The sequence below is a fragment of the Pipistrellus kuhlii genome, unplaced genomic scaffold (assembly GCF_014108245.1).
Source record: "Pipistrellus kuhlii isolate mPipKuh1 unplaced genomic scaffold, mPipKuh1.p scaffold_m20_p_5, whole genome shotgun sequence".
NCBI lineage: Eukaryota > Metazoa > Chordata > Mammalia > Chiroptera > Vespertilionidae > Pipistrellus > Pipistrellus kuhlii.
Window position 1 is genome coordinate 83230171 of NW_023425551.1, and position 16694 is coordinate 83246864.

The 16694-nt window shown below is 62.8% G+C and overlaps 2 protein-coding genes across 4 annotated transcripts; both read left to right on the plus strand.

Moving 5' to 3' along the window:
• The first annotated feature begins 278 nt into the window (after window positions 1-278).
• On the plus strand, window positions 279-11749 carry SLC44A4 (solute carrier family 44 member 4). 3 transcript variants are annotated; one of them, XM_036414046.2, is made up of 21 exons: window positions 279-387; window positions 1869-1917; window positions 2105-2178; window positions 2281-2359; window positions 2868-2967; window positions 3050-3175; window positions 3315-3375; window positions 5961-6048; window positions 6122-6205; window positions 6682-6917; window positions 6988-7087; window positions 7584-7679; window positions 7911-8010; window positions 9866-10119; window positions 10196-10290; window positions 10396-10499; window positions 10592-10665; window positions 10814-10884; window positions 10976-11070; window positions 11136-11220; window positions 11525-11749. In XM_036414046.2, the coding sequence occupies exons 1-21, from the start codon at window positions 354-356 to the stop codon at window positions 11644-11646; spliced, it is 2127 nt and encodes a 708-aa protein (XP_036269939.1). In that variant the 5' UTR covers window positions 279-353; the 3' UTR covers window positions 11647-11749. The 3 variants fall into 3 exon arrangements, with proteins under 3 accessions (XP_036269939.1, XP_045429314.1, XP_045429313.1); XM_045573358.1 differs by lacking the exon at window positions 279-387 and adding an exon at window positions 1055-1350 and having other exon boundaries at window positions 7584-7676; window positions 7908-8010; XM_045573357.1 differs by lacking the exon at window positions 279-387 and adding an exon at window positions 1056-1350.
• A 281-nt stretch (window positions 11750-12030) lies between these two features.
• On the plus strand, window positions 12031-16467 carry NEU1 (neuraminidase 1). Its single transcript, XM_036414052.2, has 6 exons — window positions 12031-12275; window positions 12671-12863; window positions 14699-14961; window positions 15424-15606; window positions 15693-15915; window positions 15993-16467. The coding sequence occupies exons 1-6, from the start codon at window positions 12114-12116 to the stop codon at window positions 16217-16219; spliced, it is 1251 nt and encodes a 416-aa protein (XP_036269945.1). The 5' UTR covers window positions 12031-12113; the 3' UTR covers window positions 16220-16467.
• The last annotated feature ends 227 nt before the right edge of the window (window positions 16468-16694 follow it).

Consider the following 16694-nt stretch of genomic DNA (forward strand, 5'->3'; position numbering starts at 1 on the left):
GCACACACGGAATGTAGGTCCAAGGGCAGAGCCGGACGGGAGGGAGGACCCTGAGGGCAGGGCCTAGTCAGGCCTAAAAGGCAAATGACCAGCTTGGCTGCAGGGTGTGCACCGGCGTGAGGTGGTTGGCAGGGTTACGAGGGATCTAGGAGCCCGCCAGGCCCTTCAGGTCAGTCCTGGCCCGGCCTGGCCTCGCCCTCCTCCCTTTGCACTCTGAGGAGGAACTAGCACGGGGACCACGGGCGGGCGGAGGTGGGGCGGTGACGTGGAGGGCGGGGCCTCGGCAGGTGAGTTGCCAGGTCTCCCGACTCCCAATCACTCCACTCCTCCCATCACCCCGGAGACACTGCACCATGGGGGGGAAGCCGGCCGGGGAGGAGGCCTACGGTGAGGCTAGGGGCGGCCAGGGGCTGCGAGGGAGGGAGACCGGCTGGGCCCCAAGGGCTGGCCTGGGGAGGCGCTGGGGAGCTCGTGGAGGAAGGCAGGGCCTGGGTCCTGGGAGGAGGATGGGGTCAGGGGCTCCGGCTGTTGCTAAGGAAACGGGAGTGAAGCTGGGGTTGGGCTTTATTCAGCCCCTGGGACCAGGGCTTCAGGCCCAGACGATGGCCCCTCGGCAGGGCCCTGGGAAGGAAGGAGCCTGAGGGAGGGAGGCCGGGTGTGGCCCTGAGCGGGCCGGGGCGGGCTGTGGAGCTGCAGCTGCCCGTGAGGCCGCCAGCAGGAGGCTGGGCCCCAGGAGGCCAGCCTGGACCCTGGGCTGGGGGAGGGTGTGGGTCTCCCCACGGGTCGGTGAGCAGGGGCAGGGCAGTGGGTTGTGCTGGGGCCCCGGTGAGGACTGGGGCTCAGGGTTTGTGGGGGCTAGTAGAGGCGGGGCCTCCTGGGGGTCCCGTGAAGGGTGAAGCAGAGGCCTGAGTGGGACGGGGTCTGTCCAGAGCCTGGGAGCCGCCCAGGACCTGCGGGTTAGGGATGGAGGTGTGAGGGAGGGGGGCCGGACCAGCCTCGGGGATCCCTGCGAGCAGTGGGGCTGGGGCCTGTCTGAGCCCCTGTTCTGGAGGGCAGGGGACTCCCAGAGGGCAGGCCTGGGTTTCAGGGGCGCCGGGAAGGAGAGCAGGACTTCCTGGGAGACTTCCTGGAGCAGTTTTGGGTCAATCATTGATCGCATGTCCGAGAGCCGAGCAGGGACAGAGTCCAGGCGCCCGCAGAGCACGGACCCCACCTCTTCCCACACTGCCCAGCCCTCCGCCCCCTCCGCGGCGCCCACAGGGACCCTGGTGCCGGGCACACTGGCTCGCTGTGTGTACTCAGGGAGGACCAGGAACAGGACACAGCCACAATCTCAACCGCCGAGCTCAGGTGTCACCTGCCTGGATTGCTTGCCAGGCGACTGGCCCTGGCGGGGACACAGCCCTTCGGAGGGTGTGCAGGGAGCTGCTCCCCCGGGGCCCTGCGGGAGTTGAGGCCTGTGGCTCTGGCTTCTCCCCCGAGGCCTGGGGCAGAGGGAGACGGGCTGTGGCCTCCCTGTGGCCCCATCTGCCCGCTGGGAGAGGAGGGGGATGGGAACGCAGCTTGAGGGCCACTGGGAGTGGTGACACAGAGCCCACCTCAGCAGGTGGGGGGGACGAAGGAGAGGGGGCCAGGGTGGAGGCAGGAGGAGAAGTCACTGTCCTGGGAACGGCCCCTCCCCCTCCTGGGTTAGGGTTAGGGTTAGGGTTAGGGTTAGGGTGAGCAGCAGACCTGCTGGCAGCCTTGATCCTACCTTTCCTCCCCCATTGCCCTCCTGCCAGCCTGCCCCGTCCGTGTCCCTTGGCGGGACAGGAAATGGGGAGTCCCCTGAGTGCCTTGCTCTCTACCCTGCTCCCCACTGTCCACAGGGCAGCCCCTCAAACACGACCCTTCCTTCCGAGGCCCCATCAAGAGCAGGTGAGCTCAGACCGGCGCTGGGGAGGGGGCGGGGGGCGGGGGCCTGGCTGAACCGGGTAAGAAGCTGGTGCCAGGAGAGCCGTGGCGGAGGGGCCAGGGCTCGGGTGTGCCCTTGGGAACCAGCCGACGGGCAGCTGTGCTTCCTGGTGGCTCGGAGGCCGCCAGCGCTCAGCAGGCCCTCCCCCAGGGGCTGCACCGATGTCATCTGCTGCGTCCTCTTCCTCCTCTTCCTCCTGGGCTACGCGGCCCTGGGCGTCGTGGGTGAGTTCCCGGCGGGGCGGGGCGGGGCGGGCGGGCGGGCGGCGGCCAGGCTGCTCCCCACGACGCCCTGCCGCCCTCCGGGGACTCTGTGTGTCTGTCCAGCGTGGCTGTACGGAGACCCCCGGCAAGTCCTCTACCCCAGGAACTCCACCGGCGCCTACTGCGGCCTGGGGGCCAACAAGTAAGTGCAGGCGGGCCGGGGGGGTGGGAGGGACCCCTCAGCCATCCAGCAGCCTCCCGCTGGGCCGCTGGCGTGAGGGCCCCCATTGCGAGGAAGGCAGAGCCAGTCAGGTGCACGGGCCTGACTCGGAGATGGCCTTTGGCTCCCGGCCGGGGGTGCTCGGCCTCTCCGAGCTCCGACTCCGCCGTCTGAGACACAGGGGTGACCTCGACTCCCATGACCTCGTGGGCAGGAAGTGGCCCATCACAGCCAACCTCCGGCTTTCACGGCGCTGGCATGGCGGCACCGAGGCTGTGGGCCGCAGAGGGCCTGCTGGAGGGCAGGAAGCTGGGTGGTGACGGGCTCCAGAGTTCATGCTTTTGACGGTCTGCGAGCTGGGTTTGCTCCGGCGGCTGACCCACCTGCGGCGCTGGTGACTGGCGCTCTCGGGCCCTCGTACCTCCAGCTGGCCCGCGTCTCCGCGGCCGGGGCGAGGCCGGCCCTGACACCTGCCGTCCTCCCCCTGCAGAGAGAAGCCCTACCTCCTGTACTTCAACATCTTCAGCTGCATCCTGGCCACCAACATCATCGCGGTTGCTGAGCAGGGCCTGCGATGCCCCACGCCCCAGGTCAGAGCCCCGGCCCGCTCTGCCCAGATGGCCCCGCTCGCCCCCGGCCTGGGCAGAGCCCCACAGCACGCCTCTGCCCCAGGTGTGTGTGTCCTCCTGTCCGGCGGCCCTGTGGGCGGTGAGTCAGGGTGACCTGTCGCGGACGGTCGGGGAGGTGTTCTACGCCGCGAACCGGACCGTCTGCCTGCCGGGGGTGCCCCGGGACATGGTGAGCCGCCCAGCGCGTCGCCGTCATCGAGGGGGCCACGTGGGGGGGCGGGGGCGGGGGGGGGGGGGTGACGGTGGTAGCGGGGGGGCGGGGCTCACCCCATCCTGCTGTGACTGGTATCTGTCCCCGCCCCCCCCAGCCAGTACTCCAAAGCCTGGAACGAGAGCTCTGCCCGGGCTTCCTGCTCCCCTCCGCCCCAGGTGAGCACGCCCTCCTCGGCTCATGCTTTATGGCTCCAATGAGGAGCCGCCCAGGACAGCCAGGGCGCAGGGGACAGCGCATCGCCCTGCACTGGGCGCCGGCGTGGCTGGCGCAGGAAGGGCAGCTGCCCTGGAGCTGCGTGCTGGTGGGGAGTCGGGTTCAGAGAGGCTGTGCGTGGCGAAGGCACCCAGCACGTTTAGGTGCACGCATAGAAGACAGACAGAGTTCACCCAACGTGCAGATGAGTATGGCTGGCGGCGAGGTGGCAGTTGACTAACTTTAATTCTGTATGCACTTCTTTCCAATAGTAAATTTTTCTTTAAACAACCAAATAATTTTTATGACTTTTTAATTGACTTTGAGAGAGAGAGGAAGGGGAGGGAGAAAGAGAAACATTAATATGAGAGACATCCATCAGCCCCCTCCTGCATGACCCCTACTTGGGATCGAGCCCAAAACCCGAGTATGTCCCTGGCTGGCTTGGCTCAGTGGATAGAGCTCCAGCTTGTGGACTGAAGGGTTCCAGGTTAGATTCCGGCAAAGGGCATATGCCTGGGTTTTGAGTTCAATCCCCAGCAAGTGGTGTGCAGAAGGAAGCCGATCAATGATTCTCTCTCATCATTGACTAGAGGCCCAATGCACAAAATTAGGCCTGGTAGGATCAGGCCTAAAGGAGCAGTCGGACACCTCTCTCACAATTCAGGACTGCTGGCTCCCAACTGCTCGCCTGCCTACCTTCCTGATTGCCCCTAACCACTCCCCTGCCAGCCTGATGGATGACTAACTCCTCCCATGCCAGCCTGTTTGCCCCTAACTGCCCTCTCCTGCAGATCTGGTCACCCCTAACTGCCCTCCCCTGCAGGCCCAGTCGCCCCCAACTTCTCTCCTCTGCTGGCCTGGTCACCCCTAACTGCCTTCCCCTGCAGGCTTGATCACCCCCAACTGCCCTCCCTTGCAGGCCTAGTCCCTCCCAACTGCCCTCCCCTGCTGGCCATTTTGTGATGGCCATCTTGTGTTCACATGGGGGCAGCCATCTTGTTTGTTGGATTGATAGTCAATCTGCATATTACTCTTTTATTTGATAGGATAGAGGCCTGGTGCAAGGGTCGGGGCCAGCTGGTTTGCCCTGAAAGGTGTCCCAGATCAGGATGAGGGTTTCCTTGGGGCATGGGGTGGCCTGGGTGAGGGGCCTTGTGGTGGTTTGCAGGCCGGCCATGACCCCCAGTGACCCAAGCAGAGGCCCTGGTATCTGGGGTTTATTTATCTTCTATAATTGAAACTTTGTAGCCTTGAGCAGAGGCTAGAGCAGGCCCCGGTGGGCGGAAAGCTTGGCTTCCTCTATCACTGGGGAAACCCAAGCCTCCGCTCAGTGGCCGCAGCCATCTTGGTTGGGTTAATTTGCATACTTGCTCCAATTGGCTGGTAAGCATGGCTTTTGGGTGTAGTGGAGGTACAGCCAATTTGCATGTTACTCTTTTATTAGATAGACTGTTTCTCTCTCTCCTTCTCTCTTCCTCTCTGAAATCAATAAATATATATTAAAAAAAATAAATAAAAAGCCCTGACTGGATAGAGCATCAGCCTGCAGACTCAAAGGTCCTGGGTTCAATTCTAGTCAAGGGCATGTACCTTGGTTGTGGGCTCATCCCCAATAGGGAATGTGCAGGAAGCTGCTAGTTGATGTTTCTGTCTCATCGATGTTTCTCTCTCTCCCTCTCCCTTCCTTTCTATAAAAAAATCAATAAAATATATTATTTTTTAAAAAAAAACAAAAACCCAGGTATGTGCACTGACCAGGAATCGAACCAGTAACCTTTTTCAGTATACTACACCACCAGCAGCAGTCAATGTTATTTTTTTAAAGAAAAAATATTTAAATTATACATGAGAAAAGATACCCAGTTCTCACCATAAATGTAATAGGAAGTTACTCAAATGAATGCTCCAAAGTCAGATCTGGACTTAAGTTCCAGCACTTTCTAGCTGTGTGGTCTTGGGCTAACTGTTCAACCTCTCTGGGCCGTATTTTCTCTTGAGAATGTCAATGCCAAGCTTACCTGGCAACGTAAGGGTGACAAAAATGCTGTGGGCATGTAACCAGTGCCAAGGAGAAGGCACAAGCCTCCTGCAGGAGGCAAGGTGAGGCGAGGATGGAGCTTGACAGGGAGAGGGGCCCAGGAGAAGCCGGGCTGTGAGGTGAGCAGGGGCAGGGCCCGGCCTGGGAGGAGCCTGAGCGGCAGAGTGGCTCGGCCCTGGGGTGACGAGGCCCACGCGGTGCATGGCTCCCTGGCCCCCAGGCAGAGGAGGGCTGATGGACCAGGGAGGGAGGGAGGTTTCCTAGGAGCCAGCCCAGAGCAAAGGAGGATGTGAGGTGGCGGGCCCGGGCGGGGAGGGGAGGATGGGGCGTAGAGGGAAGGCAGCGTCGCCTGGGCTCCCTGGCAGAACTCCCTTTTGCTGTGGAATCAAGAACAGCTCTCAGAGGGGAGCAGGCCACCTCCTGCCCGCTGAGGGCTGCAGCTGAGGGGCGGCCAGACTTCCCAGGCAAAGCTCTGTGCCCGCCCCAGGAGCTGTTCTCTCCCTGCAGTTCTGGGGCGCTGTTTTCCAAGCCCCAATAGTTCGCAGTTCGAGTTCCCAGGGATCTCCGGCAACACCTCCATCGACCAGGGGATCAGGTGGGTACCGCTGCCTCCACAGCCCTGCCCTGCCCTTCCAACCACAGCCCTGCCCGACTCTGCCTCTCCCTAGTGGTCTCCTGGACAGCCTCAATGCCCGTGACATCAGCGTGAAGATCTTTGAAGACTTAGCCCAATCCTGGTACTGGATTCTTGTGTGAGTCACCAGATCGCCCGCTCTCTCCTTCCTTTCTCCCTCCCTGATCCGCATGCTCCAGCCCAGTGTCTGAAGCTGAGTCTGTAGATAGGGAGGAGGAGCCAGAGCTCAGAGTGGACCCCAAGCCCAACAGGATTTACAATAAAAAGGAGGTCTAATCTCGCCAAAGCCGGTTTGGCTCAGTGGTAGAGCATCAGTCTGCGGACTGAGGGGTCCCAGGTTCGATTCCGGTCAAGGGCATGTACATTGGTTGTGGGCACATCCCCTGTAGGGGGTGTGCAGGAGGCAGCTGGTCGATGTTTCTCTCTCATTGGCGTTTCTAGCTCTCTATCTCTCTCCCTTCCTCTCTGTAAAAAATCAATAAAATATATATTAAAGAAAAGAAAAAAAAGAAAGGAGGTCTAATCTGAAGACTGGAGAGGTGGGAGGAAAGGCATTTGGGGGCTGGGATGACCTTACCTACCTCCTCCTGCTAGTGCCCTCGGCGTGGCTCTGGTCCTGAGCCTGCTGTTCCTCCTGCTTCTTCGCCTGGTGGCCGGGCCCCTGGTGCTGGTCCTGATCCTGGGGGTGCTGGCGGTGCTGGCCTATGGCATCTACCACTGCTGGAAGGAGTACCAGCTGCTGCGGGACAAGGGTGCCTCCATCACCCAGCTGGGCTTCACCACCAACCTCGGCGCCTACCGCAGTGTTCAGGAGACCTGGCTGGTGGCCCGTGAGTACCCGCCCTCCCAATGCCAGCTGCCAAAGGGCCGCCCCCGCCTGACCCCCGCCTGCCCCCGCAGTGATCGTGCTGGCCGTGCTGGAAGGCATCCTGCTGCTCATGCTCGTCTTCCTGCGCCAGCGGATCCGCATCGCCATCGCCCTCCTGAAGGAGGCCAGCAGGTCCGGGCCCACCCAGAGGGGCGGGGGCAGGGCTGTCGCGGGCGGCTGGGCGGGTGCAGGGCTCTGCAGAAGGCAGAACAGTGCAGTGTTAATCCTGCTGTGACAGCCTTTCTGAGCCTCCATTTACCATCTGTGAAGAGGCACTGGGGATGTGCCTACTGGTAGGGTGCCCTGAGGATGAAGTGAGTATCTCATTGAGGCCTCACCCATGAAGCAGGCCCTCCAGAAGGGCAGTGCTGGCAGTCACTGTAGCCATGGTGATGGTGGGTGGGACGGTGGGAACCTGGGCTGGCTGGGGAAGACCCCCACCTGCAGGCTGGTCAACACACCACTCTGAGGACTCCCAGGGGGCTTCTCTGAGACTCACTTCCTCTCAGGGCCCTGAGCCTCGTTCATTGAATTCCGTTCATGGGAGCGCCCAGCCCCGGGAGGAGCAGGCCCAGGGGCAGAGGTGGGGCCGGGCGGGCCTGTGTGGACAGAGCTCACTTCCCTGCAGGGCTGTGGGACAGATGATGTCCACTGTGTTCTACCCGCTGGTCACCTTTGTCCTCCTGCTCGTCTGCATCGCCTACTGGGCCATGACTGCTCTGTATCCTTTGCCCTCCTGGCGTACGAGGGGGCGGAGGACAGAGAGGGCAGGACTTGCCCACTCAGTACCTTAGTGCTGAGAAGGCGCCCGTGCCTCGGGGCAGGCGCAGCGCGGCCCGGGGACAGGGTGGAAGGACGAGCCCAGCAGAGGTCCGGCCTGGTGGGAGCATGGGCACAGCCCTGGGGGGCCGCAGCGACCGGTGTGGCCATGCTTTCCTTGACGGCCCCCTGGGTGCCTGGCCACCTCGGGACAGCCTCAGTACGTCTTCTGGGCGCCCAACGCCAGCCTCCCCGGCTGTGAGGCAGCGCCACTGAACGCATCGTGCGACCCCATGGTGAGGCCGGGGTGAGCGTGGCGGGCACCCATAGGGCTGCGGGCAGCTTAGGGACAAATGCCTCCGGGCGCAGTGGCCACTCAAGGTCACACAACAGGCCCCGGCAGAGCCTGAAAGGGAGCCAGTCCGCGGACTCCAGATCCAGTCCTGCCCGAGCAGGGAGGACCTCGGAGGCCCAGAGCGCTGTGCCGGCGGCTGCCAGGCCTTGGCAGCTGGGTGCCAGGGCCCTGCCCTCCCTGGGACTCTCCTCTGCCCACCACGAACCCAGCCGGTCCCCTCCGTAGAGTGGAGCTTATAGCACCGGCCCACAGGGCGAGCCAGACCAGCTGTGACTCCGGCACATGGAGTGCTTAGCACAGGCCCGGCACCGACTGCTGATAGCTCTGGGCTTTGTTTAGTTTTGTTATCTTCCTCCTGGGAACACACTGCCCGAGGGCCCAGGCCCTGCCGCCCTGCGGGTCTGGGAGAGAAGTGCCAGGCTCCCCGGAGGTGCCAGGGGGCGGCCTGGACCTCTGGGCATTCCCTGTGGCCACTGCCCGGAGCGGGCCGGGCTCTGCCCACGGCACTGGCCCCCGCTCCAAAGGACGGGGAGGCCGGCTTCCGTGGGCGAAGGACCTGGGTGCGAGCACCGAGTGTGCAGAGCCCAGGCGTGGAGGCTGACAGCAGGCACACACGGGTGGAAAGCGCGTTTTCTTTTTTTCTTCTTTTTCTTTTTTTTAAATCTATTTTATTGATTTTTAAAAATATATATTTTATTGATTTTTCACAGAGAGGAAGAGAGAGGGATAGAGAGCTAGAAACGTCGATGAGAGAGAATCATCAACCAGCTGCCTCTTGCACACTCCCTACTGGGGATGTGCCCGCAACCAAGGTACATGCCCTTGACCAGAATCGAACCCGAGACCTTTCAGTCCGCAGGCTCTATGCACTGAGCCAAACCAGTTTCGGCAAAAGTGCATTTTCTTACTATAAAATGCCAACCATGCACCCAGTCCCAGCAATTATCAAGGTTGTCACAGTGGCTGGGAAGGTTGTTTTTATTTCTATGCTTTTCACTTGTTATGATGGAAATTTTCACACACACCCTGAGTAGAGATTTCGCATACCCAGATTCCACACCTTTGACTTTCTCGTTTCATCCATCTCACCCCATCCCTAAGAGCAAAATTTTTTCTAGAGTTTAAGGGAAATTTTGGACATCATACCATTTCACTTGTAAACATATCGATAGATCTCAACAGATAAGGACTTTTTAAAAATATATTTTTTATTGATTTCAGGGAGGAAGGGACCGGGGGGGGGGGGGGGGTGAGAAACATTAGTGATGATGAGAATCATTGATCGGCTGCCTCCTGCACACCCCCTACTGAGGATGGAGCCTGTAACCTGGGCATGTGCCCTGACTGGGAATCCATTGAGCCAAACCAGCTAGGGCAACAGATAAGACTTTAAAAAAGCATAGCCACTATAACCATTATCAAACCCAACAAAATTAACAGGAACTCCTTAATGTCATCAGACACCCAGTCTCAATTTTGCTGGAAAGTATGGTGGTTGGAGTCGCAGAGGCTGCTGTGGAGGGGACAGCTGATGGAGGCCAGGCCCTCCGGAGCATGCCCTGGCCCCGCGGCTCCCCACACACCACCAGCCTGGCCCACACCACCGGCGGGCAGCTCCTGTGCTCGCCCAGAGGCGGGAAGACTGATGCTCACACAATAGGGGAGACCAGCCCGCTGGAACCTGGCAGACGGAGGCCGGGGGGGGGGGGGGGGGGGGGGGGGGGGGGGGGGTGCTTGGCTTCTTTCACTCTGGGAGTGGCGGGCGCTGGCTGGGAACGGCTGTCTGTGCTCCCCAGGCTCCGCCCGCCAACTCCTCGTGCCCAGGGCTGGTGTGCGCCTTCCAGGGCTACTTGTCCACAGGCCCGGTGCAGCGTTCTCTCTTCAACCTGCAAATCTACGGGGTCCTGGGGCTATTCTGGACCCTCAACTGGGTCCTGGCTCTGGGCCAGTGTGTCCTGGCCGGGGCCTTTGCCTCCTTCTACTGGGCCTTCCACAAGCCCCGGGACATCCCCACCTTCCCCCTGAGCGCTGCCTTCCTCCGCACGCTGCGGTAAGCCTGCGAGGGCAGGGGAGGGGCTGGGAGCCCAGGGGTCCCGGGCGCCTCTGACCGCCTAATCCCTGGGCAGTTACCACACCGGGTCGCTGGCCTTCGGGGCCCTCATCCTGACCCTCGTGCAGATGGTGCGGGTCATCCTGGAGTACATCGACCACAAGCTGAGAGGTGAGCCGAGGTCGGGCTGGGGGCGGCCAGCTGAGCAGCTGAGTCCTTGGGGAGAGGCTCCGGGCCTGTGTCCCGAGTTCTGAAACCCAAGTCCCTGGCCCCCAGTCGCCCAGAACCCGGTGGCCCGCTGCATCATGTGCTGCTTCAAGTGCTGCCTCTGGTGTCTGGAAAAGTTTATCAAGTTCCTGAACCGCAACGCATACATCATGGTGAGCCCATTGCAGGCGCAGCCGGTGCTCCAGGGCCAGCCCCGGGCCAGGTGAGCGCTCACCGGTGACCCTGACCTTCCCCTCTCCCCCAGATCGCCATCTACGGGAAGAACTTCTGTGTCTCAGCCAGAGACGCCTTCATGCTGCTCATGCGGAACATTGTCAGGTCAGGCTGCCCCACCGTGGTCTCCCGCCGCCTGCGGGGGGCGCTGTGCTCAGAGGGCCTCCACCCTGGATGGGAACCGAGTCCTTTTGCCTCTGTCACGGCAAGTGATGGAGGCAGCTGCGTCCAGCCCGGGCCTCTCCCCGTGCAGGGTGGTGGTCCTGGACAAGGTCACAGACCTGCTGCTGCTCTTCGGGAAGCTGCTGGTGGTGGGAGGTGTCGGTAAGGACCAGGCCGGGCTGCCGGACCCGGCAGGGGTGGGGGGAAGCGGAGAGCTGGCTCCCAGGGTGACGCTGACGCGGACCTCCGGCAGGGGTCCTGTCCTTCTTTTTCTTCACTGGTCGCCTCGTGGGGCTGGGCAAGGACTTTGAGAGCGCCCCCCTCAACTATTACTGGCTGCCCATCCTGGTGAGTGACCCCCTCTCCGCCGCGCCCCTAGCTCCCAAACAGACCCTAACGGCTGTGTCCTGCAGATCTCCGTCGTGGGGGCCTACGTCATCGCCAGCGGCTTCTTCAGCGTCTTCGGCATGTGCGTGGACACGCTCTTCCTCTGCTTCCGTGAGTGGCGCCCTCCCTGCCCCCTCCGGGTGCAGCTGGGGAGAAGGGGCAGTGAGCGCCCAGCTGGGGCCACTCCCCGGAGATTGGCCCGGGGAAACCCCGGGGAAGTGCGGGCCCGCGGGGCTGTGGGAGCGGGCCCCCCTCCGGCTGTGGGCACCTCTCACGCGCCGCGCAGGGGGCGTGCGGTCCGCGAACCGGACCGCGGGTGGGACGTGCTTCACGGTCCCTCTGGACACATGAGGGGACGGAGCCGCCGCGCCGAGGGCAGCGGGGGCCGCCCGCGCTGACGCCCGCTTGCGCGCAGTGGAAGACCTGGAGCGGAACGACGGCTCGGCGGCCCGGCCCTACTTCATGTCCAAGGCGCTCCTGCAGATTCTCGGCAAGAAGAACGACGCGCCCCCGGGGGCCAAGAGGAAGAAGCCCTGAGCCGGCGCCGCCGCGCGCGCAGCCGCCCCCTCCCCTCCGCTCAGGCCTTGGTTTTGTAAAAAGACGCCATTAAAGGTTGACACATATTTTGTTTTCGCAAAAAGCCCGGCACTGCTCTTCCTCCGTCCTTGACAATGAGACCCTTTGCTCCCCGCCCGCACTTTAAAGCCGGCCCCGCCCCCAGCTGCTGCGACCAATCAGAGGCTCTGAGGAGTCATCCCGGCTCTTCCTCATTCCGCCGGGTCACGAGCTGCGGCGCCTCAAAGGGGGCCAATAGGAGGGCCAGCTCCGAGGCGCTGAGGGGTCACGTGAAGAGTCCGAGCGTTTGGGGCCAATGAGAGTCGCAGAAGCGGCGGGCGAGGGGCGGGGCGGGAGGTGACACCTGAGTGCTTAAAGGGCCTGGTCAGCTGACTGACTCCAGCCCGGGTTTATCCTGGGGGCCAGGCGCGCGCCCGCCGCGGGGAGAAATGACAGCCCAGCGGCCCGGCTCGGTGCTCCGGGGCGGCCCCGAGAGGCCGCGGAGGCCGGGGCTCTGGGGAGTCTGTGGGGTTCAGGTATTTGCCGCGATCTTCCCGCTGCTGTTGTCCGCGGCAGTGGCCGCGGCGTGGGACGAGAACGACTTCAGGCTGGTGAGCAGCCCTCGCCCGCCCGCCCCCACCCGACCCCGACCCCGACCCCGACCCCGTAAGCGGCCCGCGCCCGGCGGCGCCCGCGCGGGCTGCTGAGCCCCTGTCCGCGGGACGCCCGCCCCGCCCTCCATCCGCTCACAGCCCCTCCGCCTCCAGGCCCGGCCCTCCACATTCGCGCTCCTTCCGCTTTTGAGGCCCCTCTTCTCCGGGGGCGGGCGGAGGGGCCCTCCCCGCTCAGACCCCGCTGCCCTCCAGCCTCTCCCGCGGTTCCCCGTCCTTGTTCTGGGCCCGCGCCCACGAGACCCCACACCTGCCTCTCCCAGGGGAGCCGGCTCTAGCCGCCCCGTCCGTCCCAACCCGGTCACGTGTGTCCGCGTGGGCTCCTCCCTCGGCAGGTGCAGCCGCTGGTGACCATGGAGCAGCTGCTGTGGGTGAGCGGGCGGCGGATGGCGGCTGTGGACACCTTCCGCATCCCGCTCATCGCGGCCACCCCGCGGGGCACGCTCCTCGCCTTTGCCGAGGCCAGGAAGATGTCCACGTCGGACGAGGGGGCCAAGTTCATCGCTCTGCGGAGGTCCACAGACCAGGGTAAGCTCCTCCCGGGTCAGAGCCGGCGGGGTGAGGGCGGGAGGGGGGCGGTCCGGTCCGACCTGCCCGGGGCCCTGAGGCCCCGGAGCTTGGAGGCCCTGGGACACGGACCTGGGAGAGGGCACTGCGGAGAGAAGGTGCCCGGGACACTGATCTGAAAATTGGATCGCCACGGAGGTGAGCATTCCTCCAAACATTTCCCAGCACTGACTGTGCATCGTGGTGGGGTCTGTGAGTACGGCTATGAACAAACCAGCAAAGCCCAGCCTGGCAGGCTTATATTCTCCTGGGGAGACAGGAGCAGGCTAAAGGCAGTGGCCAGACAAACCGGAGCAGTGCGGGGGAGCAGTGCGGAGGTGAGCCGGAGGAAGGCTGAGGTGGAGTGTCTGAGGGAGGGAGGGCTGTGGCTGCATGGAGTGAGCCAGCTAGAGCAATCAGGTCCAAGAGGTCAGCAAGCACGGGTCTGAGGGCCTGGCCCTTTGAGGCCTGGGGTCGGGTGGGTAGCAGGAGCGGCCGGTTACAGGGTCTGGTGGGAAGGGCTCCTGGTGGGGGGGGGGGGCGCTCCCTGGGTTTCAGCTCGCTTTATTTTCTTAATGGTTAAATATGTATTGTCGAGGGGATTACAGGTGTCCCCCGCTTCCCCCCATTGCCCCTCTCCACCTAGCCCTCCCCCCCAGGTCTTCACCACACTATTGTCTACCCATGGATTTTGCATACAGGCATATAAGTTCTTTCATTATTCTCTGCCCGCACCCCGACTCCACCCCTCTGAGATCCATCCCTCTGCTCCACCTTCTCCCCGTCCCTCCGAGCCCATTTTGTTCATCAGTTTATTTTGTTACGTAGATTCCACACATGAGTGAGGTCATGTGATACTGGTCTTTCTCTGAGTGACTTCTTTCCCTCAGCATGAGACTCTCCAGGTCCCTCCATGCTGTCTCGCTGCTGCAGAGTGTTCCTGGTGTAAATGTCCCACAGCTTTTTATCCACTCATCTGCTGATGCCCACTTGGGCTGTTCCCAGATCTTAGCTATTGTGAATTGTGCTACTATGAACACAGGGGGCATACATTCTTTCTGAGTGGTGTTTTGGGTTTCTTAGGATATATTCCTAGAAGTGGGGTCATTGGGTGAAATGGCAGTTCCATATTTAATTTTTTTAGGAAACTCCATACTGTTCTCCACAGTGGCTGTACCAGTCTGCACTCCCACCAGCAGTGCATGGGTGTTCCTTTTTCTCCAAATCCTCGCCAGCACTTGTCGCTTGTTGATTTGTTGACGGTAGCCATTCTGACAGGTGTGAGGTGTACCGCATTGTCGTTTTGATTGACGTCTCTCGATGGTCAGTGACTGTGAGCACTTGTTATAGGTCTCATTTTGGAAACCAGCCCTTACCCGCTGTCTCGTCAGGGAATATGTCCTCCGCACAGCGGGCTCCCTTTGCATCTTGAGAACGGTTTCTTTTGCTGCGCAGAAGCTTTTCAGTTCCGTTGCTAGGGCCAGCCTGACAGGTGAACCGGACTGAGGTGGGGAGGTGGGAATTGAGAAAAAAAGGAAGACAGGAAAGTGGGATCGGGAGGACTGCAAGCCATCGACCGACTGCAGCAGCTTTATTAACTGCGTAATGCCTTTTACACAAACACTGACCGGGAGGTCTGTCAGGAGGAATGGACTCTCCGTTCCTCCCAATCTTGGAGATGAAGCGCCATCAGAACAAGTCCGGGGACCCTGTGTGGGCAGGAGGCTGTCTTATCCGTCCCCTCGGGTGCAAGCACTCTGTCAGCTCCCGCCCGGTCTCCAACATCCCGTGTGCTCGTTTGTTCCTTTCTCCCTCAGGCAGCACGTGGTCTCCTACAGCGTTCATCGTGGACGATGGGGAGACCCCTGACGGGCTGAACCTGGGGGCCGTGGTGAGCGACGTGGAGACGGGAGTGGTGTTCCTTTTCTACTCCCTCTGCGCTCACAAGGCCGGCTGCCAGGTGGCCTCCACCATGTTGGTGTGGAGCAAGGACGACGGGGTCTCCTGGAGCCCGCCCCGGAACCTCTCGCTGGACATCGGCACCGAGATGTTCGCCCCCGGGCCGGGCTCCGGCATTCAGGTCTCCGTCCGGGCGGGTAGGGGGGGCCTGGTGGACAGCCTGGGAGGTGCCCCAGCTGACCTCCTTCCCGGGAGGCGTTCCTGCGAAGTCGGTTTCTGTCTTGGGTGGGGCCCCTTGGAAGAAACGGGCATCCTGGGAGGAGCGGGGAGATGGAACTTGCCACCGTGGTCGTCACCAGGCTGCATTAGACAGCCGGGCCCAGCTGCCGCCGGACACGTCTGCCTTGCGCAGCGTGGCGAGCGACAGGCATGGGAAGAGCAGCCACAGCCCCCAGTGCCCGCCCCGGCCCTGATGTTCCAAAGGAGCTTATTCTGCAAAAGAGCGTGATTCAGCGGTGGCTGCTGGAGATCCGTTGGGGGACCCCCAGCGCGCAAGGACAGAACTGAAGGGGACACATGTGACCCCACACTTAGGACCGGGCGGTCCCGCCTCTGAGCCCCTCGGCCTCCCTCTTCCCCACAGAAGCAGCGAGAGCCACGGAAGGGTCGGCTCATCGTGTGTGGCCACGGGACGCTGGAGCGGGACGGGGTCTTCTGCCTCCTCAGCGACGACCACGGCGCCTCCTGGCGCTACGGCAGCGGGCTCCGCGGCATCCCCTACGGCCAGCCCAAGCGGGAAAACGACTTCAACCCCGATGAGTGCCAGGTCAGGAGTCCGGCAGCCCCTCCCCGGCGCAGCGGGCGCAGGGCCCCGCAGCCGCCCTGGTCTTCCTGAGCCTGCCCTCTCCTCAGCCCTACGAGCTCCCGGACGGCTCCGTGGTCATCAACGCCCGGAACCAGAACAACTACCACTGCCGCTGCCGAATCATCCTCCGCAGCTACGACGCCTGTGACACGCTGAGGCCCCGCGACGTGACCTTCGACCCCGAGCTGGTGGACCCCGTGGTTGCCGCAGGAGCTGTAGCCACCAGCTCCGGCATTGTCTTCTTCTCCAACCCGGCCCACCCGGAGCAACGTGAGTGCCCGCGGCGGGCGGGGCGTTGTCTGGAGGAGGCGGGCCGAGGCCGCCCCCTGACCCTCCGCCCTCCCCAGGCGTGAACCTGACCCTGCGCTGGAGCTTCAGCAACGGCAGCTCCTGGAGGAGAGAGACCGTGCAGCTCTGGCCGGGGCCCAGCGGCTACTCGTCGCTGGCCGCGCTGGAGGGCGGCGTGGGCGGGCCGGGCCTGGCCCCCCAGCTCTTCGTCCTGTACGAGAAAGGCCGCAGCTCCTGCACCGAGAGCATCTCCCTGGCCAAGGTCAGCGTGTACGGGACGCTCTGAGCCTGCGCCCGGCCCGAAGGCGCGGCCCCGCGGCCCGGCGCCCGAAAGACGGCCCCACCTTCCTTTAGACTAGCCTTTTGCAAAATCAAGTTTTCTTTGGCAGGGAATCCTCCGGTAGGCGTCTCGCACAGGAAGTGCTGCCCCACCTGGAAGTGCTTCCTCTCCCTGGCGCCGGGCTGGCCTGCCTCCTGCCCCGGGGTCCTGGCTCCCGCCGGGGCCTGTGGGCTGAATAAACGTGAACTCAGGGACGTGAGGAAGGCTGCGCTTCCTCTGGGACGGCCCTAAGCGCCTGGCGGGGGGATGCTTGCTTTCAGGGGAGGGACGGGACGCAGCACCCACCTGACTACTTGTGCCTCAGTGTTTGGTGCGCTGTCTGAGCGGAGGAGAACGGGTGTGTGAGTCTGATGGCCGTGCCCTCTGCATGTCTGTGCCTCGTGGACACCGTGGCTGGGATGGGCTCTGCAGGCCGCTGGGT

What these genes read in the sequence shown, in the direction of transcription:
- SLC44A4 (XM_045573358.1), top strand. Translation starts at nt 1,158, where the DNA reads ATGTCCGAGAGCCGAGCAGGGACAGAGTCCAGGCGCCCGCAGAGCACG. An exon ending in TGCGGCCTGGGGGCCAACAA is followed by an intron (nt 2,360 to 2,867) that starts GTAAGTGCAGGC and finishes CTCCCCCTGCAG; the next exon opens with AGAGAAGCCCTACCTCCTGT. An exon ending in CTCCTGAAGGAGGCCAGCAG is followed by an intron (nt 7,088 to 7,583) that starts GTCCGGGCCCAC and finishes ACTTCCCTGCAG; the next exon opens with GGCTGTGGGACAGATGATGT.
- NEU1 (XM_036414052.2), top strand. Translation starts at nt 12,114, where the DNA reads ATGACAGCCCAGCGGCCCGGCTCGGTGCTCCGGGGCGGCCCCGAGAGG. An exon ending in GGCCGGGCTCCGGCATTCAG is followed by an intron (nt 14,962 to 15,423) that starts GTCTCCGTCCGG and finishes TCTTCCCCACAG; the next exon opens with AAGCAGCGAGAGCCACGGAA. An exon ending in CCCGGCCCACCCGGAGCAAC is followed by an intron (nt 15,916 to 15,992) that starts GTGAGTGCCCGC and finishes CGCCCTCCCCAG; the next exon opens with GCGTGAACCTGACCCTGCGC.